Here is a 26,094-nt window from a genome sequence, read left to right on the forward strand (position 1 = left end):
AGTAAAACTATAGAGTGCAAGAAAGAAAGAAAGGAAGCTGAACTCTCCCCTTCCGTTCCTCTGCTGCCTCCTTATTGTGTTCATATGCATGTGATATTGTGTTGATCTTGTGTCTTTTTGCGCCCAGAGATTTGAGAGTAACGTTATTTTGATTCTCTGTGTATGCGTTACAGAGTAGCCATAAGAGAGTATTTTACTTGAAACACAAAATTTGCGATCTGTTCACTGTAATCTGGAATTCAAAAACGTAATGTCATTGCATTCGCCTTACTCGCCACCTCTGTAATCCATCGCAGCTTTAGCTGATGCCCATTCCGCCTCATCTGTTTCCCTGTGTGCGCCGGTAAATAACTAGGATTAATAGCAGGAAATAGGAGCGTGTTGTAATTAGCTTCCACGGCGCTCAGCTCTTGAGCGCGCAGATGCACAGGGAGACATTGATATTTATGTGGCTTTTGAAACCCGAGGCCAGCTCCGATCACGTTATTAAGGATTAATGATTGGAGTAGACGACGGGAGCTCCCTGCTGAGTGTGCGCTGGAGATAAGGTTGTCATTTTCAGGGAAGTCTTGGTGAAATACATGCATCACAAGGCGGCGCTGATCAATGTTGAATGCTCTGCTGCTATGTGACCTAGTGGGGAAGGATAATAATTGCATGAGGGAATTAAAATGGAAAAATGAATAAGACCGAGCCATAGGCTTATAAATAAATTATCTCTACACTATATTCGATTGTGATCACTGATCAGCATTGGGTTACCAAAGACTCCATTCATCTATTCCTAGTCATTGCATATAATAACCATTTTGAGTTCTGTACAGCCAATTCAGCAGATACTGTAAGTGGCAGGGAATGTTACTTCTTATTTTTGTTCTCATGGCCGTACTATTTAAAAGTCGTCACTGTAAGTTATTTGCCGTTATCCAAACCTGTCTCTGCATCGTCTTCTCAGCTAAAATCATGACCTCCCTCATTACATCCACACAGCTTCCTCTATAGCTCTGTTCTAGCACCAGCATATCTGTACCATAACTTTGAAGAGGTTCATGTAATCTAAGGAGATACATCAGTAACACAGATAAAACCAAGTGTTTCTGGCTCAAAGCGAGACACAGCCAGAGATGTTATAATACAGGTTCTCTCAAACATGTACGATTGAAGTAAACAACAGCTTTTAGTACTTTTTTGACAAATGATGTGGTAGATAAAAAAATACAATAGCTATATAATAATGATAATAATAATATGCTCATGTCGTGTTTTACTACCTCAAGGAACCACTCACTGAAAAACTCATATACCAGTGTACACAGACTCTGAAATTTATATTGAGTAAAATGTATCCATTTGGCTCCATGGGGATGTGGCTTTTGGGAAATGTAAAACCCCACAGTTTTTTTTGTTTTTTGTTTTTTTACAGTTCGTGGAAATGTGAACATAACATATTATTATTGTGATTTTCTGGTCCGCATTGGGCTTTTTTGTTCATCTTGCAATTAACATATGGAGCAGCCACAGCTGTGTTTATCTCACTTATAAAACCATTGCATGTGTAAACCTGTAAATCAGGTCTGTTTAAGGCATCTGCTGTAGGATCACTTTTGTATCAGTCTGAGAGTGCCCTGATATACTGATAACTATAACAGATATGTGCCGCTGTGGCTTTTGAATCATATCTGCCACATGATGAAAATAATTTCATGAAAATGTCACCACCGTCTCTGTGCTCACACATCCCTTTTTCTAATTAGACCCAAAAGCGCATTACCATTCTGCACAAATACCTGAAGGGTTGTTGCTGGAGGCTACCACCTTAAAAACAGAATTTATTAGTAGAAATTCTGAATTTCTGTTCAAAGCAAAACACATCATCTCAAATTTACAGGTCAATATTTATTTATTATCTTTATCAACTTTATTATCAAGTCATTTGGCTACATTGTGTCGTATCATATGTATTTCTGGTAAACATGTAACATGAACTGCCTCAAATAAAAAAAAAAAGAGTTTAATTTGACATTGACTTAGAGATTAACGCCAATCTTTACATTGGACATTATTGCCATTTGGACAATAATAATATGTCAGCATGGCTCTCCAAAAATTGGGAAGTGCCTGGACTCTCGGCTATTCTGCAGAGCTGACGAAATCCAGTCATATTTATTGCTAAGTGTATTTACCCAGTGTAGGATTTCCTTTTCTATTGGTTGAATTTGGCCAAATATTGTATGTGTTAGACATGACAAGCAGCTCCATAGGGCCATCTGCCATTATCCAAAGACAAATAATGGGGAATGAAGAGTTAAAAAATAAGCCTCCCGCCCTGATGAGAATCGACATGACGTGTATTGAGCGGTTCTGGAAGCTGTCTGATAGCGGCTGTGAGGAGAGAGAAAATCCTATTTGAATATGGATTTGATGTGATATGAAAGAATAACCCTTTCACAGTGAAGCGCAGATGAAACGGCAGATACAGGGAAAGGGGGGAGAGAGTGTCACTACCAGATGTGTCCTCCTTTAACACGTCTCTATCTTATCACTGCATCTCGGCAGTGACTGAGGCAGCCGGATCTGTAAATGGCTTCTCAAGCGCACCAAAAAGCACCATGTCACTTGTAATATTTTGTGCATTCTACATCAGTATTCTCTGTTGTAGTAATATATCATTTATGTTACTTGTTTTTTCAGACCAACACAATTTATTCTTCCAATTTTTTTTTATTTTTTTTCAATTATGTTTTGCCATGTTATGCAACCAGAAAGACAATGTTCACTGCTATAAATATAACAGGGTTGTTTTTGTTGACACTTTTCTGTTCTGTCAGTTCAACAAAAAGATCAGCTGTTTATTATGTAAGTCTTGGATTCTGCGTTACACCCACATGCACTGAGATAAATGTTACCTGCTCAATTATTTGCACTTGAAAACAAACAAAAACGTGATATTGATTACCTGTATTTATAAAACATTTTTTCCACCTCCAAGGTGCTTTAAATCAGTGGTTCTCAGCTGGTACGGCTTTGAGACCCACTATCACGAGGGTACCTCAAGCTGATTTAGTTGGGGACCCCTGCTATAGAATGACAAGCTGCAACCCAAAAAAGAATGTCATTTGCTATTGTTACGACATCAGATACAAGGGGAAAGAAAGCAACACTGACACCAAGATGCAAAATGGAATAAAAATTGTAAATTTAATTTGAACAAAACAAGTAAATGATGAACAAAAGGTGTCCCAAAAGGATATAATGATTAGGGGAAACAATTTCCATAAAATGAGATAACAAAACAATGAACTCTAATCAACTGAAAACAACTAACACAGCTCCTTTAACAAAAGTACCAGAATTCACAATAAAGGAACTAGTAATGAAACAAGTGTTTTAAAGGGATTATACAGAGTTTAAAAATGTTAAAATGACGTATTTTCCGCTACAAACATGTTCCAACCATGTCCTAATGTAGAATCAAAATGTTGTCCGAATTGTCCGAAAAGTCCGAATTGCCGTCATGCACAAGCTTAATATAGACACTGCAGTTGACCTGAGGTGGCAGTAGTGAGTTTAAAATGACCAACTTGCATCCTTTAACAAAGCTAAAGTCACATAAAATTGGCTAGCCGGGTGACGACTTAACGAAAGACACAACAGAGTGGGTGGAGCACTGGACCCCAACTGAATCCAGCCGCCCTTGAGAGCCAGCGATGAACAAGCAGTTTTATTGGGGGGCGCACAGGTGTCGAAGTCTCAGATTGGAGGAGCAGAAGCAGGCCTGGCCAATCCGGGGAGAGGCGGTTCCATCCAATCCTGGTGAGGCATGGAAGAAGTCCACCAATCGTGCTCCAGGGATCACGAACAGAGTGCAAATACAGAGCCTAAACAACAAAAAGGACCGGGGCCCGTAACAGTTATATATTGTAAAATACAGTATTTTCTTTCTACATATTGTTAAATAAGCATTAAATGGACTGGACAAGAAGTATGTTTGTAATCTTTTAGTTGCTCAATATTGAAAGAATCAGCTTTAAATTAAGAAACCTTTCGTATACACATTTGCTAGTATATAGTCTGAAGATGGACACATTGACACGACCTTGGAAGAGCTATTACAAAACTATTCTTTCTATCAGAGGATCTTATCTTATTAAGTGATCGAAAATCTTTAATAATAACATGCACATCATGCAACCAGCTTGAGCCTCACACAAAGGATTTGTGCGGGTCTGTGAACAAATATACCAACATTTTCCAAATGAATGAGGCATGAATGAATCACACGGAAAAATACATGTTCAATAGGTACTCTTTAAGACTAACAATATGTAGATGCACCTCAATCTGCATTTTAATTTTACGATTTGCGACTGCACAAGGTTAGCGTAATAGGAAAGCTGCAGGACGAGCCGCGGTGCCACCTCCATCTCAGCAGGGGGCTGATTAAACACTGATAGAGTCTGAAGGTTAAAGCTAAGTCTTTGGCACCGTCCACATCAAACACAATGGCCTTCGCTCAAATTGTCCTCAGTAATACGGCGACAGCGTGACTCAGCCAGTTAAGTAACAGGCTCGTCAGACACCTTTCAAAGTAAAATGAATATTAGAAGAAGAACTTAAGAGGTACGGAAATCATATGAAAAAAGATGGGTTCAGATGTTTTTCATTGTATGGGATGAAAGGGAATTTCTAAATGTGGCTGAGGGCAGATGTGAGATTGAAAGTTACATTTGATTTAGGGAGCCATGACTTTCTGAAGAGTGCGTAATATAAAGAAATCATCTTCCATAAATTTTGCACGGCTTTAAACTTGACTGCACTCTCCCTCTATCTTTGAGTAAGCGTTTCAAATCAGGCATATATCAGAGCATATGGGCGCTCCTCTCTTTTATGTATCACGGAGCTTGATAAATTGGTTCGACTTTCTTTTTTGAAGATGGTATCAGAAAGGGCAGAGACAAAAGGAAAGTCGGGCGTAGAGCGCAAACTCTAAACATTTTATTGATGCCCAGTTCATGACCAAATTGGATCTTAGATACAGCTCTTCAACATAAATGGTTTGAACGGATCTCATTTGTGAACAGAGCTGGAACTTTTCTGTGTTTGTTTTGTTTTCAAGCAAATTTACGCAGATGTACGGTGAACAAACCCAAGAAACGGCATAACAGCAGAACAGGCGACACAAGTGTTAGCTTTATACATATAATGAAAAAGAAAACACAGTAGGATTGGGTGGTTTTAATCAGAATTTGTGGGATTAGTTCTCTGATAATATTTTGGGTTCTTAAAGGATCTTATAACCAAGTTATAAGGCCCAATCATGTGTTGCTAACACAGATTATGGTGCAACCTTTTCTGCCTAGAAGGGGCGCAATGTGAGCTCTTCCAGCTCCAGACCTGGCTCATTGCCAATGGCGATGTTATGTAGAACAGCCTTTTTCCTCCAACCAGCCTCTTTCCACAGTGGTGGGGAAGTGGGGGTAAACACATAGAATGGAACTTTATTTGTTTAGCGCTTTTCACACCAAAAAGCTTCACATAGTGTCGAAGATTTGTTCGTCATTCACTCCACACAGTGGTTTTAAGATGCGTATGTACCTTCAGTTTCAGCTGGGGTAGACTGACAGAACGTGCTTTTATTTGTTTTCACGTTTCGGCCGAGCACTGACCATAGACATAGACCTGGGCCACAGCAGGACTGGCTGTACATCTCTTTCCCTCGAGACACTGGAGGGATGAATACAGTTTTTAGTTTGACCTGAGCTTATAAAAGCGTTAAAGGAAGAAATAAAGCTTGTAATAAACCACGCCTCAGTCAATGTCTCTTTTTTAATAAACAACGCCCTCTTGCTTGTGGCACAGTCATATAGTGACTGTGACACATGCAAGATGATGTTTGGAGCAAAGCTGTCCCTGCACCAGGTGAAAGATCGGGCCCATAAAGTTCTATCCTCATCAAAAACCTGCCTGGAGTGGCTTACTGCTTCATTCACGCCAACAATCTAGTACCTGTAATTTTTCGAAGTTTCATTTTAGCAATGCTCCACACATCATCGGAACATGAGAGGACGGATTTCGCCCTCTGCTGGCATTTCATATATCAATGTTTAAAAACATTCCCAGGGTTCTCTCCTTGATGCTGCTATTACAATAAGTTACATTGTACAACAAGTACCAAGGCTAAGGTGTCTAAACCAATATAAAATGAGCCACTCTTGAACAGATAATTCGGCTAACCATCAAAGAGCAATAAATCCTCCTCTAAAACATTTGTCATTATATAATTGCAGCTTTTGGGTTAAATTTAGAAGTGTATCAAGGGGAATCGGGGGAAAGGGGGGAGTGGGGATAAAAGTTTGCTTTGAAGATTGGGAGATCAACTCACACAGAGGAGATTAGACAACTGTCGCTGGTGGCACTCACTTCCTTCTGTGCCATATGGATTTGAAGCCCACTGCTCTCGGCCAAGGTTTAAAATAGCAGAGAGATTTCATGTGGCATCACCGGAAAAGCATTTCAGTGACTGAGGGGCACTTGCACTCAAAGTCAATTTATTTTACCACTGCAACCTGAAGTGCACTCAGGAAGCTGGATAAAACTGTTGAAATACTTTGTTAGTATTTCATTACATTGATTATCCAAGAGTTTGATCTGAACAGAGAAAACACTGAGCTTATTCAGTATGTCTAATCAAGATGTTGGTTCATTTGGGTTGGAAGAAGGACAAAGGTGCGGTCACAAACTAACAACTAAAAAATGTTTGTGGGCTCCCAGTGATTCCAGAAAAATCAATCACTTTTTATTTTATGTTCTTAAATTTCTTGCAAATATACAACCAAGGATGAGGAATGAATATAAAATAGGGGGGCCCATAGTGAAACCTTCTTGCCCAGGGCCCAAGAAAGTATGTTTACACCCCTGCTCTATGGGTAATATTCTGTATCATTTGCCCATTTGTTTTAGTTACTCTTGTTTACTTTTTTAACACTAATAGGCCGATGAAATGTGACGGCAGATGTCCCGTTAAATAAAAGACTTTTACCAATCAGAGTGCCTCGGATATCCTCCTTTTGTCTCGTTCTATGATCCTGAATACCCTCACCTTCCGCCCTCCTCAGTAATAGGCCTATATGTTCCCACTTTTTAACTTTCTAGCATCACTCTGACCTTTATGTGACAAAACCTAAAGACTTTGTGTACAAATCAATGTGAAGATGACAAGAGGTGCTATATATTTTGAAAAGGTTTCTCACAGATGGCCTTTTAAACCCTCCACTTGAGCCACAGCCTGTTCAGTCTAAAGGTGGATAGTAGGTCCCAGGAGCTCCCTAAATCTCCTGCTTCCCCTTCCACTGCTTGGATTTAGAGGGTTTTACCTACCTTCAATCCCCGCTCTGGGATAAGTGCCACATTTTGAGATTTTGTTTTGACTAGCAGGCAATAAAAATGATGACATCGTATTATTTTTGTCCTGCTAAAAATTCCGAGATGTCAGGTAGTTGACATTATAAACAGTGGCGGGAGCAGATCCAAGCTGCCATTTGGGCGTTGGTTAAATGCTGATTCGACAGACCGGTTTAAAGCTGGGTAAATGGTGCCCTGAGCAGAGTGTTGATGCAAGGCTCACAGGCCGCCTTAGCTGCTCCTGGCCCTGCCCTGTTGAATTCATTGTAAATAATACATGTTGGTTTGTGGTATAATATAGGTCCAAATGATCAGTGCTGTGCAAATTCCTCCACAGAGAAGCTGTGCAAGAATTGGTTCCAAATATAAATGTGTGTTTTGTCCTTGTTATATTAGAATTCTGTAAAGCGGTAAAGAGTAAAATGGTTCAGTTAAAGCCGCATAAAATTTCACCCAACAAATAAAATTGAAATACAAGCATTTATACCTCATAAATGTACAAACGTGTGCCTTTGCTGTGAGCGGCTAAACTCTCCTAAGACATGACTGTAACTTTACCGGGAGTGGGTCTGTCTCCAGCTCGTCTCCCTGGAGATGTGACTAAAAGCAGCAGAATTTGAGATTCAAACAGGTTATAGGTTACACAGTGTGAAACAGAAGAACTAAGTAACCTAAATAAATCCTTTTCGTACCTCCTCTGGGGGTAATACAAGTGTTAATGGTGACTCTGTCCAGAAAACCACTTTTGTAGCTTTCCTGCCTCCAGGTCAGAGCACCAATACACACTAATGGAATCACAAAGAAGAAGCTAACAGGCTAACGGGCAAAGCTAACTGTGGGCTAGCGCCACTTAAGTAGTGTTTACAGCCAAGTTTGAGTGAAAAAAAGTATTTCCATTGTGTAATTGGATGTACAATATCCCTCTCTCCCTTTAGCTTTTCTGTCAGCGTAGTTGTATTTACTCCCACGAACAATTAATGAGTAAAAAATGCTACGACACCTGGAGTGGTGGTTATGGCCAGTTACTCAGTTACTGAGTTACTTAGTTCTGCTTTAACTATTTGGTACCATGAATAAGTTTTCGGGTGCATAGGCACGTTTATAACGCACAGGGCTACACAATTACAGTTGAAACTAAATCACAATTTAAATAGCTACAAATGACCAAATTGCAAGTAATGCATTATCCTCGCCAATCACACAAAAAACCTCTCAACAAATGCTTTTCAAACCTCTTCACAAACGTTTTGAAATGCGTGTGATTCTCGCACTAGTGAAACAGTTGACGAGTCTTCTCTCAATTTCTAGACTTGGTTTAAAAGTGCAAAGTGAAATTAATTATTTTAAAACAGCACTGTGCATAGACTCTCTGCCAAGTGTCTATACAATGAACTAAAAAAAATCAACAAAAGGAGCGGACCTGCCTCTCAGCCTTTTAGCTTATGTTATAGTAAAATGTTGTAGTTCATAAATTTGCCGTATTCGTGATATATACAACCATTATGCTTGTAGCCTGCACCTGTATCTTCATCTGCAGCGAGTGAGTTGGGACAGTGCTATTGCCACCTTTGTCTTGTTAGATCTTTAACAGTTTACAACATTGTCCTGCTTTGTTTTGTGGTTTTATTTCAGCCAAATCAATGGTTATTGCCTCTGTCTTATTTGTGCAACAAATCAGAAACATCTCAGTATTGACTTTTCAGTAACTCCACTGCTAAGTCTATTCTAAACCTCATTCTACAAAGAATTGGTTAGGTCTTTATCACCAAATGTGTGTGGATACACTTTTTTCCCCCACAGAACGGGAATGTATGAACATAATGAGGTTCTGACCTTTCTGTTCGATACAAGGCTGCTCCGTTTTGGATTATTATAATGGTTGTAGACTATTCGGAGTGGAGGTTGTATCCACTCGTGTAAATCCCTTTTCCTATGCACTTGAACATCCCTAAAAATGTACACTGCCCACTATTGCTGTATCACAGCAATACATTTTTCCGTACGTGTTTTCTACCAGACTCATGTCTTACCGTCTTCAATTCCACAGGGCTGAACCCATCCTGACCCGTATGAAGGAGGACCACACACGCATCATCCTGCCCGCTATCGACAACATCAAGTACAACACGTTTGAAGTGCAGCAGTACGCCAACGCGGCCCACGGCTACAACTGGGGGCTCTGGTGCATGTACATCATCCCGCCCCAGGAGTGGCTGGACAAGGGCGACGAGACAGCCCCCATCAGGTGAGCAGTGACGTATTTCTCCATTATAGATGAGAGTGTTTGATGAAATATGGATAGCCCCGGGGTATGACTTATTCATGTGCCCAAACCATCAAACTGAGGTGAAGCTGCAGAGCGACCTGCAGCCACCTAAACATTCTGATAAATCTCCCTGGTACAAAGCGGTCTCATTTTCAGGATGAATGTGGGTCATTTGGAGCGCGATCACACAGCTGTAGAGGGCTGTGTTTTAATGTGAGCAAAGTGTAAACCAATAATTCTCCTCCTGATTGGTTGGTACCATGTTTCACAAAACATAGTGTCGGTCAAGCATGTCTAAATCCACTGTCATAGCTTCGCCTTTAGCTAAATGGGATGGAGTGTTGTTAAAAGAAAAAGAGAAGGAGCTCTTTTGGTAATCACAGTCACTATATATATATATATATAGTTAGAAATCGAATGTTATGAATTGAACATCATGGGCAAAATACAAACGTTGCTGGTGAAACCTCCAGGACGTAATAAAACAACAACAATATTAAAACATTTCACAAAACAGCAATGGAACAACTGTTTTAAGTTATGCAGGGCTCGCTACTGAGATACAGCCTACAACTAGCATACTGTGCAGTCTACATTTATTATAATTTATTCTTTTACTTTTTAAAACCTTGTTTTGTTTTTACACAAACCAAAGCATTATGACAACTCAATCCTGATTTTATATTGCATTTGAAGTCCACATTTAAATATTTTGTGCTGCATTGTGCTGTTGCGTCCTTGAGCCTTTGTCTGTGTGAATGTGATGATTTGTCGTCAGAGAAATTGTTGGTGTAGATTGGCTCAGCCGCACGTCAGCTATGAATACAGAAGAGTTTATCAGTACTGTGAATAATACAGTACAGTATGGAAATTCGAGTCATTATTATTAATGCCTGGCCCATTTTGTGCCCATCTCTCAATGATGTATGTTATATTTAACACACACACAGATACAGACGGCATCTCTGGAATCGCCCAGAATTGCCTGTTTGAAAACAGTTAAGGGGGAAAACAATTTGGAGAAAAATCTAAACATTCTCTAATTATTCAAAAACTACTTTAACAAATGCAGAATTATTGATATAGTTTTCCATCCAATAAAGATACAAAGACATGGAGAGAAGCAAAGTTCAACAGCCGAAATACATAAATAACGGAGAATGCTAATGTGCTAATGCTGATGCTAGGGAGTGCAATCTACGACTGCCGTTTTTTTCGCTTCTACTGAACAAACTGCTGTGAATAAACATCCATATGGACCTGATTTAGACTTTATTTGTATGTGGTGAATAAGTTTATATTTCGCCAGAAAATGGCTAAAAAAATTAGTTTCCCAAAATATTAAGTTTTCCCCCTCGGCGAGGCCACGCCCCCTTCTATGACGAGATGCCGTCTGTATCTATAATGGTTAAAAATTATCACCACAAATAGGAGTCCAACCCCCAAAATCTTCAAATTTGAGCTCAAATAGTATGAAACATTTCGAGAATACAATTTAAATACATAGAGGGAATAATGTTTTGCATCTTCAATGCTGTGGCCATTATTATTCCTATACATCCTTTGCTCTCGGTGGAACGTAGTATATGGAAATGCACCTAATTGCTTTTATTCATATCTGACAGTGGAGCGCAGAGAGGCATGGGACGCACTGTCAGTCTTTGGCCTCTGTTTCCCCTGCAGCTCTGTCTGGGTTTGTTTGTTTAAATGGCAAAGACTGGAGCTCCGTACACAGGGTCAATCCATATTAGCAGCGTGAGGCGTCTTCTCTATTGGTTTTCATCCCTTCCATATTCATAAACACTGCTGGATTGCGAATGTAGCTGCAGGCTCAGTGCATTGGCTCTTGAAATCCGACCAGAATTTAAATTAAACCTGGCATATGAGCCTTTCCCCGCAATAATGTCATTCAATTAAAAGAATGGCTCAGAGCTTATACCGCTTCGCATAAATTTTTAGGCAGGTGTGGGGGAAAATATCGTCAACTTCAGCGCTTTAATAAATGTGTGTTTTATTTTATTGCTGTGTTGGAAAAGGTCGGCAGCAAAGAGGACAAAATGATTAAGATTAGTGTTTGGGTCTCAACTATTTAAGAGATATAGATCAAGCGGCTGTTTCTGCATGTTTGTGTTGGCTTTCAGTAGTCCAGGCACAAACAAAGGTTTTAAAAGCAATGTGGATTAGTCATTCATCAACATCATTAAAAAACAAACCAATTTACACTCAATACCAATACCTACAAATCTACACTATTACTGATTCTACGGATGGGATGAATGATTTTTTGTGAGGGTTTTTATTTGCAAATGCGACCTTGTATCTTCTGCCTGAGGGGAGCAGTTGGAATTGTGAATGCAGAGGATGGCAGGGGTCAGCAGTGATCAGGGTGACTTTCCTGGTTACTTCTCGCTGGTAGAAACTACATTACAGGCCAATTACAAGATGGAAAGTGCTTCAGCAAATCAAATTAAAGGAGACAAATCATAAAAAATTGACTTTTTTGAGCTTGCAACAACTATGTCATAATGTTGTTCCCTCGTCAAAGGCTTAATGTTTATTTGAGCTGTTTCTTCTTCTACGGTGTTGGCGCTTTGTGCTACCTGGATACAACTGCGACATGTCTTTCGTAACATTGTGATCTAGCCCAGTGCCTTGGCAGAGGATTTGTTTGTGTTGATCAAATGTTTTCCAAAAGCCTTCATCTGGACTTTGTGAACAACTATGAGTTTACAACGACATGTAAGACTCGCAGGTTTTGTTTATCTTTTGTCGCAGTTGCACATTTTTTTTCATACCTTGATGCATCTTTCTTTGTTCACAGTAGCAAATGTGACATATTGAGTATTGACATACAGGTGCGAGATGGGGAAAAAATACAAACCACAGTGACACAATGCTGTTTGGAGTTTTGGCATCGACTGGACTGTGCGTATGGACAGATCGCCTCGAGGGCTGGCTGAAGTGTGGCAGCTGGGAGGATTTCTATTGGAAATCATTGGCCCACTTGTTTCTCTGAGGTTTGTGCCCATCAACTACAACAAAAGCATTCACAGCTCTGATGGACTTCCCTGTACAGCGCTCTGGACACACTGAACAATACAGAAGTGCAAAGAGGGACATGCGCGCTGGCAATCACTGAAATCAGAAATCAGTGCACTGTTGAGTGACAGCCACAGTGACAACAGTGCAGCTCCACGTCATCACACGCCGGTCGCTTTGTTCTGTCCGAAAAAGTATCCTATGCCAAATGAATATGCAAAAACAACTTTCCAGAGCTTTGTACCCTTCTACCTATGATGTTCATCCATCACCCAAAACATATGTGTTTTGAGTCATTCCCACATGTTTGAAAAACCTCTCATGAAACTTTTCGAAGAGCCATGGTGCCCAAGGACACAATGACAGTGTGCACCTGTGGGATTTGAACCGCCGACCCTCTGGTCATAAGACAACCCACTCTAGTATCTGTGCCACTGTCGCCCCAGGTCATTTCTCAGTCGTGGTAAAATACAGAAAGGCTGATGTGCAAGACTGAGAAGAAATGCACTTAAATCGGCACAGGAAAGGTTTTTCAGAGAGGAAAGCTTTTCTGCCCAGCAGGCCGAGAAAGGGGGCCTTGATGTAAAGTTGATCCATTTTGCCTCGTCAGAGTAGTAATTCAAACGTCCTGTCATGCAGTGTGTATTCAATCCTTTTTTTGCTCAAAAAACAGGAATGAAAGCAAACCATTTTGGCTCGAGTTCGGCCTTCACACCACACCCGCTCCGCCCCAGAGTGCTGTTTATTTTTATTTTTATTTGACCTTTATTTAACTAATGATAGTCCCAATGAGATTAAGAATCTCTTTTTCAGGGGAGTCCTGGCCCCAGAGGGGATCTATTGTACATGTTTTTAGTGGTAGGGGAAACCGGAGTACCCGGAGGAAACCTATGCAGACAATGCCCCGGTTCGAAGGTTTAGTTCGGCCCAAAGTGCTGGTTGGATTCACACTGACCCAAAACTGACGCTCTAGAGTCCCTTTTAGGACCGTCGGCCCCTGAAGAACTTGTTTGTTTATCATGGATAGTGAGGGGAGAAGGGTGGTAAAGGAACAGGGCCGATTTGCAACGCACGTCATAGCGAGAGTCAAGAGAGAGAATCTTTGAATAGGAGGCTTTGGATCAATATGCCACTTTCTATTAAAAATATAGTGAACAAGATGTGGTCATGCATTGGTTTTATATAGCACTTTTCTGGACACTCAAAGACGCTTTACATTGCATTATCCATTCACTCCATACTCGGTGGTGGTAAGCTACTATTGTAGCCACAGCTGCCCTGGGGTAGACTGACGGAAGTGAGGCAACAGTCTGCGCCATCTACCCCTCGGCCCACCACCAACCACTCACTCACTCACTCACTACATTCACCCAGGCCTACTGGTGTTCCCAAACGGTCTCCCATCCAAGTACCAACCAGGCCCTTCTCTGCTTAGCCTCTGACAGGATCGGGCATAGCAGAGATGGTGTGGTCTGCATGGAAATAAATAAATAAAACTATAGTGGCTGTGTGTTATACAAGATTGTGTTTTTTTCTGTGAGAAAAATTGGGATGTTGACTCTTTTTACATAAAGTAGATGAGATATGAGTGTTATTAGTTGTGCATAGACCTTTAGTGTCATAATTTCTGTTATCGAAGCAGCAATTTACTGAAAAAGCTACACTCAGCTATTATAACTCAGCCACGTGAGCAGTTTTACTTATTGCTGTATTCAGAAGTGTCCGCAGGCTTTTACAGAACATTTAATTTAAATGCCAATACTTTATGTGCGCTCAAACTTACTGTATGCCACCTATTAAAATGTCTGCAAGGTCACAGTCTGAATGAGGGCTGTCTAATACTGAAGAGTCTTTGGCACTCTTGCTGGCAATAACACAGGTCACTGAGAGCAATCTTAAATAAAAGTGTTATAGGCGTCACATTTCAAAGCTGCTGAGCTGGATGTCAGTTTAGGGGTACAAGGACGCACTCTCCCTGCAGGCCGGCCATCTGCACTCTAAAAATACATGCAGTACCTAAGGACATGAAGTGAACCGCGGAGGGACACTTTACCATAGTGATAGTAGTAGTAATCAAAATGCTGGTTCAAAGCCAAATCCTGTCTGCGGCACTGAAATAAATACAGTATTTAGGGTTACAAACTCTAAAGGTGGAATAACAATTATTTTACTACTTAATTAATCTATATTTCTTGTATAACAGTGTTTGGTTCTGTAGCTTATAGTAGCAATAGCTTTAGTTGTAGTTTCAGTACATTATTAGTCGGAAATACATTGATTATCTTTATATGTAACATTTTGGAAGTGTGTTTTATTGTCAAGCAGAGATGGGGACTCACAGGTCAGACTCGGACTCGAGTCGGACTTACGTAAGTCGCTATTTTTAGAGACATGCGACTCGACTTGGACTTGTCCCCTAAACACTCGAGACTTGACTCGGACTCGTGGTCTGAGACTCGTGAACACTACGAGTCCCTCGCGCACTTATTACACACGCTTTTGTTCATGTCAACACATCTGTAAACCTGCGTCAAGGTCAAGGTATGAATGGAAGTTATTATCCACAGTGGAGTTTTACTGTATGATACAGGGCACTTCAGTAACATTCTGAAGCTAATACTGCAGACATGTTTGTGACAGAATACAGCTGTGTTAACTCATTTATACTGATGTTACTTTTACGAAACTGAACTAAGAAATGTAGGGGTGTGGGAGGAATAGTTGAATGAATGACACAGGGTCTGCCTTTGGCTACAGCTGTAGACAGTGGTAAATAATTCATATTATTTCCTAATTTACCATTGCATTGGGATTGACTGTGAATGGCCTTATGCTTCATAGAAATATTGTAATGTTGATTATTTGTGTGTAGAAGCCCTGGGCTGTATTTGTCTGATAGTTGTTTAAAATTTACAGGTGTTAATTTATTTTAAAATAGTTTTATTGTACCGTGATTTGAATTAGTGTAAAACATAGAAACCATGGGATTTGGACTTAACTTGGACTTGCGGTCAGAGACTTGGACTTGACTTGGACTTGCGGGGTCACAGACTCGGACTTGACTTGGTTTTGTAGGTCAGGGACTTGGACTTAACTTGGACTGGAAGGTCAGGGACTCTGTTGTCAAGCTATTAAAGAAGAAGTAAAATTGCAAAATATGGAGAGAGAGAGAGAGAGAGAGAGAGAGAGAGAGATACATTTTAAAAGTAAACAAGTACACCTCCTCTCCTGATTGGACCTGAAAGCCCCTTCACAGTAACCTTGCACTGCAAGATAAATTCCCTTGAGATTTGTTGTTTCACAAACTCATATACATCTTGAAAGAGTCCAATCTCCAATAATCGTCTCCAATACCCTGGTGATTCGGACTGATCCCGCGGCAGAACTGCTGTGAAAAGGCGAGTTTTACACAGCCGACAACAACAAGCACTTTTATCCATACTAATTAACATCACAATGTGTGCAAACACATGCAAGAAATGTGTTTTGCTTTAGTGATTTGTTGTTAAGCTGCAGTTTGAGACATAGCAGTGTTTGACAAATACAAAGTTTGCTTGATCCAATCAGCAGCAAATGCACACCTCGAAAAGTCCGTCCTCTTCCTGAACAATTGAAACCAGCCGTTCCAGATTAATCACTGTGCTAATAAAATCTACACTCCAAAATCAATCCAGCTATTGTCAGGTACCTTGTTGTTGAGCTCCTCTCAGTGGTCCATGTGTAATCCTGTTACTTATTTCACATCAAAATGCAGGCCTAGAAGGTCAATCATACACAATCTATTAAATCTGTAATACTTTAGACTCAGACATTCACTTTTAATACCATTTAGAAGTAGCTTTTTAAACATTTTTGCTGCATTTGATCACTGGGCATCATGTCTGAGGCAGTAGCTGTTAAACCACAGTGCCATGCCCGAGGACCCATCTTAAGCTCTTGTCCCAGGATCTTCATTAGGAGAACCTAGCACTGGTTAAACAGATTATATCACTTTATTTGGAGACACAAAACTCTCCAATTTCCCCTTGACGTCTGACCACTTGCTCATCTACTCCGACTGATTGGAGCTTCCTCTTGACTTAAACACATATAAAGAGTGTTTACATTCAGAGCAATCTTCTTTAAAAGTGTCTGAGGGGACTTCTCCAAAGGCGACTCTTCAAACTGCACTGAAGTTAGCGGCACCCAGACAGCAGAGCCGACAGGAGAGTGATGAGGTGAGCGAGCACTGTGGGCTGTGTCTATCTGTGCAAACAACACAACACCTCCTGTCACCGCTAGGATTTAAACACACACAGCTATAGGAGGCAGTGCCAGCATGGGGGAGACTGCAGGGGAGCAAAGGAACTGTTTGTTGGTGCTTATGCCTCTCTGGGATCTATTCTTAGACAAAATGCAGCAGTAAAATTATAATAGACCCAAGTTGTGGCCGCGTAAAAGTGTCATATAAACTCCTCGTAAATGCTGTGATGAATGAGGGTCCTATATGGCAAAACTATAGTAATCAAGGAAGTAAATGTCTGGCACTTTATCTCTGAAATATGGCATATGATTTTACTTTTATTAAGTAGCTTTAATATAACTTTGTTTTCCAGGCTATATAGCTCTCGATTAAGGGCTATATACAAACATTATGATCAAAATGAACAAAAATGTTAGCAAATGTAGGAAGAAAAAGAAAAAGTGTAGTGAATTCGCATAATAACGGGAATACATAGTAAAAAGAAGTCACCACTACCATACTATACTGCAGAAAACCTTGAATAAAACAAGAAAATGTAAACTTTATACCATTGTTTGGAGAACACTTTAGCTATAGTTTAGATGCTTTGCAGTAATATCCACTTGTTTTATCTTATGGCTCGTTAGACTTGGACAGATTTGGATGAAAATCAGAAAAAGAGGGATTTTTTACCATACCGGTTGTCTTTCAGTGTCACTATCTGACAAAAATGTTATACAATGTCACAAACTTATAAGGTTGCATCTTTTTTACATTAGTGCTTTTACAATATACTTTACAACAAGTATACTTTATAACAAGAAAAATATCAATAACATAAATATTGTTATTTAAAACTAATGAACATGCCCTTTCTGTGAATATAGTTTATGAGTAGCCTAGATAGACAATGCTTTCTATTTGTATTTATTCCTCTGAACTCCAAAACTGTTGCTCCAAACAGTATAGACCTATCAATTAAAAGGCCCCCAGACCCATAATTGCAATCGGTGATCAATTTAGACACATCTTGATTAAATGAAGCTTGTCTGGTTTTCCCTAACTGGTCTACTATTCCAACTGTCTGGCTGTAAAGCAGCATATTGGTTTTTCAACATCAGCACTTGTAACTGATGAAGAGCCTTTATTAAAACCAACGTTATGCACTGTGTTTGGTCAAACCTCTCGCACAGACGCCTCACTGCCCTCTCATTATGTACGGCCAATGAAACAATACAGTAATATCTCGCACAGAACTGAACAACCACCTCCAGTGTGTGGACTTGCATAACCTCAGGCATGATTTCAGAGGGAGGAGAATAAAGCTTTCTGATTGGCCAATTTGGATGAAAGAACTTGTACTGAAGCCTCTTTATGGGCTTCTTGTGGGGTGGCTTCTATCTAGAGCACTTTAAGCTGAGAGATAATGGTCATCAAAAACAGGCCCGAAGGGAGCGGAACTAAATAGGACCATTTTCTTTAACAAGTAGCACTTCTCGCTTATGGGAGGGAACACTGCATGTCTTGCGGCAAAACTGGGTTGACTGTTGTCATCATAATGTGTCTATCTGTCCGTTGAAAGTTGGGATAAGGAATTGTCAGGCGAGCTTGTGAGTTCAATTCCACAGTCTGAATTAAAACAAATACATAGCTCCTTTTGAATAATCCAAACTTTATTTATGAGCACTTTAAAACAAAGCAGACGACCAAATGTGAGTTGAGGAAAAGAGTAGGAGACAAATAAAAGCCGACCCTCCAGCTCCAGCAAGTTGATTGATTGAATTTAAAAGCTGGAAGTGAATTGGCCAGGCTGATATTTAGGAGGATTGATGGGATGTTTATATCTACATTGTCAGCCATACTAGTAACTGAAATCGTTCAAGTTGCTGGATGTATATAACACGTAGGTCAGGGGCTTCTACTGTAGTTTCCTAAATGTTTGCGTAATTCATTCACAACCAAAGGAAAGTTATGTAGAATTGTAGAAAGCTTTGAGGAGCTGCTTTGGCTGGAGATCCCTTGGTATTAAGTTGGGCTAGATGTAGAGAAATGAGGCGTAAATTCAACCTGGAAGACCAAATTGCATAATCTCCGACGACACCAATCATCCAATCATGGCTTCATCTCAAGCCACACCTCCGTGACAGCCTATTACCGCAGCAGCACGTTCCCGCTTCAACCAATCATTGCCCAGGATTCTTAAGCTCCCGCGTTCACTGCCTCGCCCGTTTCCCAGCGTGCTGCGACCCTCCTCCACCCCTCTGAAAATTGTACTCATTTGAACAAAACTAACTTTTATAACAGAAAATGTAAGGCAATTGTTCCTTTTATTCGCCCTTTCAAGGCATCCTGATCATACGGCAGGCCAACAACCTTTTTTGGAAATTTAACGCCATCATTGCTTATTAAACATGCACATTGGCTCATGACATTGTTATTTCTCTGCGTTTCCCTCCAGAACTCCGGCTATGATTGGCTGCTCTTTCGTGGTGGACCGGGACTACTTTGGGCAGATTGGACTGTTGGACCCCGGCATGGAGGTCTATGGAGGCGAGAACATCGAGCTCGGAATGAGGGTGAGTACTATGCATCACCGCTTTAGGGTCACAGATGAAGCCCCTTTATGTTCCTGGGTCTTAACAATAAACTGTAACAATGAAAACTAGAAATGCAATGGCTGCGCCATTGCGATTGACTGCGGAATTGCGGGAAGCGAATGCAGAAATTGCATAAACTGTTCAAATTGCATAAATTGCTTAATCTAATCTAATTTGCATAAACTGTATAAACTGCATAAACTGGTAAAATGCATAAAATGTCATGTTGCATAAACTGTATAAACTGCATAAAGTGGTAAAATGCATGAATGGGTTAATTTGCATAAATTATGTAAATTGCATAAACTCTTTAAAATTCATAAATCCTAAATGGCATTAACTCTTAAGTTGCATAAACGGTTGAAAATGCATAAACTGGTTAATTTGCATAAATTGTTAATATTGCATAAACTTTTTAAATTCCATAAACTGGTCAAACTGCTGAAATGGTGTCGGCCTCAGTGCTTGATTGGCAGAAGCTGCACAAATGGCTGAAAGGCCTGGAGTCTCCCGATTGGCTGGATACCCCATACACACGAATGCAAAAATTTCAAACTCTCGTATAAAAAAACTGGAAAACTGCAGAAGGCAATTTTTTCCTCAAAACCCACAAGTTGCAGAAGCTGAACATGCACAAAGTGCAGAAATTGCATAAAATGCAGAAAAAAGTGCAGAAAAGCATGGATTTGCTGCAGCCCCATTATAAGTCAATGGGAAAAATCTCCGACATTTTGGCCGATTGCGGAAAATCCGTAAATTGCAGAAGTCCCAAAAGTAATAGCACCCTTCTCCTCAACATGCGGAACGTTTTGATGCATAACTTGCATAAATTGCACAAAGCATGAAGGTGCTGAAAGCTGGAGAAAATCGGGAAAAAGATGGAAGAGGAATAATAATAAAGAACATGAAAACCAATAATTGACTGCGGAAGAATTCCGCAGTCAATCAATGACCAAAGGTAACAGTGGATGATCTAAGCAGCAGCCGAGAAATGCGGAGAGGGAATGTGCTTCTTTGTAACAAGCCTTTCCTTTGGAGCTGGAGTTTCTATTTTTCTCTTTGAGCATTTATTCACCAGAAAAGGCCACACAAAAGCCATAATTACAAATCCAATATTTGAAGAGGTAATTTTTCGATGAGCGGCCTTGGCACGAACGATTGTAGAAATCTATATTCAGACTCAGGAGCGGCTTATGATGAGGTCGGCTTCTGTTTCCAGCCCGGGGGGAAACAGCTTAAGATACAAAACCCAGGGGCGTCAACACAAGACATGATTAAACTTTGCAAACTTAGAATTGCTTAGATGGGGAAGGGGAGGGAAAAATCCTTTAAATGCAAATCTTCAGCCAACCCAACGGTGCCAATGCCTGTATACGCAAAATGTAAATCTCCTTTGCTACTGCTTTGAGTAAAATTTAACGCTTCAGGAGAGCGCCGGGACTGAAGAAGAATTGGTGTGAGTTGAAATTCAGAAAATGTTCTCTCCAGCCGACTGGAACCATTCTGGTCTGAACGCACTCCTCGGCTTATTGGAATGAGAAATGCTTCAAAGAGCCTGCTTCATCACATAATGTCGTCACATCCATCTCTGTGGCGCACAATGGCTCGATGGGGCAGAAGAGTGGGCGCACCATAATGAAAAGTATTTAAATGAAAACCTTAAAATTGATTTTATGAATTGCTGCAGAGTCGGTCTGAAGACGTCAGCATTTATGGCCTTTGATCAGAAATTTGAGCCACCGCTTTATGTCTGAGTGAAACTTTGCCCAATTTCCCGCATGGTTAGAAATCAAACATGGTGAAATAACAAACAAACATGTACTGTATATTTAAATAGAATAAGGTTTTCTTTTGAGCATTTCTTCTGCTTTGTTGCTCTGAGCTTTGGTTGACTCAGAGTAGGCACTCATCCAGTGGATGAGAGCCAGACTCTTAGATCACTGTCTTTGTTTTAACTGTGTCCTTTCATACCATAATCAGTCTATTGTTCAGGACAACTTTCTATGCCATTCTTTCTCATTTCAGTAAAGAGAAAAAAAAACTATTTAGACACTGCACTGTTCCTGCCTTGAAGCAATAAGTTTGTTATGTCAATTTTCTTTGTTAGAGTCGGCTTTCTTAAACTTTCTTTCAGCCACCAAACACACGTTGCAAGAAAAGGTTGGGACGGGACGTTAAACAATAATATTATTAATCGCGATAAATGCAGCAATTAATCGATCGCGACATTTTTTGATTATCTTGATTATCGTGCTAGAAGATAATCGCTAAATCCATCAGACAACCAGTGCCGGTAACTTTACCAGGAGTGGGTTCGTCTCCATGGAGATGTGACTAAAGTCAGCAGTATTTAAGTTTCAGTAGGTTAGTTCCTCATACCCACTGCAGAAATAGCATTTTCTGTGTCGAGCTGCTCATTTGCTGCATGTTTTGTTTTGATGACAACAGTATAGTCCAAAATGTTACACAGTGTGCCTTTAAATACTTTATGTCTCACTCAATATAACATTTACAGCAGACAATGAAGAGGAATATTTAATTATTGCCCAATCCCCATCATTTCTGCAGTTTCAGTGATTTTTTTTAACCATAGGCAAATATCCTGATATTAGCGTTAATCGCAATTATTTTGGCCAAGATAATCGTGACCCCAAATTTCATTATCGTCCCATCCCTAATGGTGACTATAATGGATAGTGAAGAATTGTTGGTGAATATGCACAAACATGAGATGAAAAAAATGGTGATAACAGTATTCATGCAATACTTTACTAAACCATTTCAACACAGTGCGTTCCATTTCCTTTAAACAATCTTAACCCCCACCTGAACCAAGCACATTTTCTCCAGTTTCCTAAATCTAAAAATGTCTTGAACAAAGTGTCAAAACAGTGTCGAAACCGAGGCTGAAAAAAAAAAAAAGGAAGCCACAAAAAAGCAACAAAGAAGCAACAAAAGAGCAACAAAAACATGCCAGAAAAGCAACAATACCACACAAAAAAACGTGATGGAAACACAATAAAGAACCGTCAAAAAGCAATCAAAAAAAAAAATCATCTTATTGTATCAAAAGGAGACTAGATTTAGATGCACTTCATTTTCTCATACTAAAAATTTAGTGAGTGTGATGGAAGCAAGTGGCAATCTCCCTCAAAAAACTTTACAAATATACTTTTAAAACATGAAATAACATACTAGAGGCCGACTGATATGGGTTTTCCTAAGGCCGATGCCGATAAAGACCAGGCCAAGCTTTAACTTTAGTTTCTTTACTTATACATTCGACAACAGCTCTATAACTGCTCTCCAAGGTTACGCTGTGTAATCCTTTCACTCTCCACTTATATGCAGCCAACAAACCATGCAGGCGAGATTGACCGGCTTTGTGGCGATCAATTTAACTGCAGTCCCTGAATCAACTTGAAAGGGACTCTACTGAACTACATGATACGATGTGGTCTTTCCGTCTGTCTCCTTTTTTAAACCACACTCAAGAACCCCAGTTTGGCGAAAAAATAGTCAACACATTTGATATTAAACACATGCCAGAGATAAAGCTATTGAGTACAGCTTTGAATATAGGTCTGCGGTCAACAAGCAGCTTTATCCATTCATATTTCACTAATGGAATGGAGATGGGTTCTGGAAAATGCAATTACTCCTGTGTAAGGCTACTGAGGTCCAGAGGCAAAGCTTGTTGTTGGTGATGGGTGAGCAGTTGCCATTCAAGGCTGGGTTTGATTGACATGGACATGTTTAACAATTAGCCCGGGCCAGCTCACAATGGGCCGGAAAGGAGAGTGGGGGCCTGATGAAAAGCAGGGTTCATACCGAAAGGTTACGCTGGAGTTATAATTGACTGAAGCGAGAGAGGCTTTTGTTACTTACCAACGGGAGAAAGGTTTGCTTGCGACATAAAAGCAGACGTTTGTTTGCGGTAAATGGTATCATTCTGTGCATAATTTAGTGGGCCGCTGTCTTGTGATGTAAATGAAATGAGGTAAGGCAGCCATTTTGAGATGAAAACGGAATATATTTGGAATAAGGGGGATTCGTAGTCGCCAATAAGCCCTTTGCATTTTTCTATCATCTTTTCTGATGCCAAAATGTGTGTTGGAGCAAGAAATGGGTTACAGTCAGAAATAGCTTGACATGAGAAGTTTCTGTTTATTGTTATATTGATATGGCTTAAAGGGACTATACAGAGTTTCAAAATGTTAAAGAGGGGGTATTATGCTTTTTTCAATCACATAGCACCAGTCTATACCACACTAAAATGATGACGAAACCTTCTGTTGGTCTGTAAATGCAGTAAATTAGAATAACTGCCTTGTATAAAATTGCTCTCTCAAAATGGCTGTAGCAAATGTCTTGAAATAGGCCTCTGTCTCTTTAAGAACCTCTGACCCTTTCCGACACGCCCCCTCCACACGCTGTCTGTGGCATCAGTGGGGAGGGGCTCTGCTGAGGAGCAGTGGTTGGTTACTCGGCTGGTGACGAAAGCTCGGAGGCGTCTCCAGGAGGTGGGGGCGTTCCTAGGAGGACTCAGGCAAACCTATCCCTAAAATGGCCGCCATCAGAGTTTTTACAGATTACTCAAAAATATGTGAATGTGCCAAGGTAACACTTCAGGCATGTTTTTAATCAGGGAATGACATAATACCATGATTTTGCATAATACCCCCCCCTTTAAAACTATGTATTTTCCTCCCCCTACATGTTCCAGCCATGTCCTAATGTGTAGAATGAGCCCAGACCTGTTCACCACAACTGCCTCTAAAATCCTGCACTGTCACTCAGAAAGGTGTTCGGGTCCGTAGTGCCGTCATGCACGAGCTTAATATAGAAGGTGCAGTTACGCATAAGACCTGAGGTGGCAGTAGCGAGTATAAAATGACTAACTTGCATCTAGTCTCTTTAAGCTACAGGATCACACAAGATGGTAGAGGTCGACTGATAAAGGATTTTCTAAGGCCGATGCCAATATGCACCTCCAATATTTTTGGCGGATTTTTATCATCCTTGTCTATAATCCTGTGTATGTGACAGCGGGGGGCGCTTGATTAGAGGCATTTATTTAGGACATTTGTGTTTAGTAGGTACTTCAGAAGGAGCTTGTTTGAAAGACAAAAATCAGCAGATTCCAAAAAACGGTCTCTATCTCTTATGGTTTTGAAATTATAAGCAAAAGTCTGCAATAGGGATGCACCGATACCACTATTTCTAAAACCGATAGGGTTAGAGTACAAGGCACTTTCTTCAACATACTTTTGAAGTGAATAGATGGTTTATAGACTGACTTTTTCACAGCAGATTGGTTGGTAATTAGTTAATTTACTCATTTACATTTCCTTGAGTAAAGTAGGCTACACTTTTAAGAGAAGTTTTGAACATATGCCATTTCATTTTTTTAAACTTTTCATCCAATATAATTTAGAATTTTTATTGCACTGTCCATCATAGACAGAACAGCCCACTTCCAAAAGCTCCTCAATGCCCGTGCTTTATTCATTTATCTATTTTTATTGAACAATAGTATTGAGATGGTTGCTTATCACTACAGCTCTGTGTGGATTTTCCCGTTTGTTTAACTTAGCCAGTAACCTACAGCATTTTGATTGTTTTGCTGCAGCTCAATTTCGTTGCATTTCATGCTGTATCTCTATATTTCTGTGGAATATTGCATTTCCACTAAAGAATTCTCCACTTTGTTGCTATTTGTGCATCCTGTAGGAGCGCCGGCTGCACATCAAGTGGTATCGGCCACTGGTATCGGGACCACATTAATGAGTACGAGTACGAGTACAAGCATGTAGCGGTGCATTCCTAGTCTGCAACATAAAACATTCAAAATACGACCTGAGGTGCACAGACTTGTGACCAATTTTCTCATGTTTCTCAGCTCCCCAGAATGACGGAGCTCTTTTCAAAGCAAGAACGGGTTGTTGCTATCACTTTCAGCTTCGGAGATGCAATATCATGTGTTGTTGAAAGCAAGGTCATGTTTACAAAATCTTCACACAAAACTGAATATTAGATTCGATTAGATTAAACTTTATTGTCCCTTGTGGGAAATTTGTCTTGGGCTCACAGCTGCACATGTGGAGACAGCTTAAAAACATTACACCTACAACAATATACCTACCAACTGAACACTACCCTGCCCTAAACAAGACACACATAACCAACTTCCTAGTCATAGTATCCACCTGGTTGCAACAGAAACCTCCAAGCACATTTTCATGAGAAGGGTTCGCAGCGGCAACTCCCATGCAAGAAAGGGACCTTCTAAAATCCCCCGACTACCTGCTTCGCTTTCTTTATCTTGATCTCATCGTTTTTATAAATCAGACTGCACTCACAGTCTATTTGAGGACACAGTGCCTCGCTGCAGCCGCTCTCAGCAAACAGACAAAAGGCCAGGGACAGCCGTGATGAATCCTATACCACCAGTGTCAATATGAGTTTATCTCCTAATAGCCCTCCACACTCACCACTTGCTCCCAGTCTTGGCTGATAGAGCGCGGGAGCCGCCCAGCGCATTGCCCTTCATTTCAGAGCTGCACTCT

At 40.4% G+C, this 26,094-nt stretch overlaps 1 protein-coding gene across 1 annotated transcript in view; it reads left to right on the forward strand.

Moving 5' to 3' along the window:
* galnt9 (polypeptide N-acetylgalactosaminyltransferase 9) overlaps nt 1-26,094 on the forward strand; it is a 119,474-nt gene that overhangs the window by 54,506 nt on the left and 38,874 nt on the right. Inside the window, exons 5-6 of the mRNA XM_079567852.1 lie at nt 9,449-9,646; nt 19,387-19,504. Coding sequence (XP_079423978.1) covers nt 9,449-9,646; nt 19,387-19,504 — 316 coding nt within the window. The remainder of the gene's footprint in view (nt 1-9,448; nt 9,647-19,386; nt 19,505-26,094) is intronic.

The sequence above is a fragment of the Gobius niger genome (genome assembly GCF_951799975.1).
Source record: "Gobius niger genome assembly, chromosome: 1".
In the NCBI taxonomy this organism is placed as follows: Eukaryota; Metazoa; Chordata; class Actinopteri; order Gobiiformes; family Gobiidae; genus Gobius; species Gobius niger.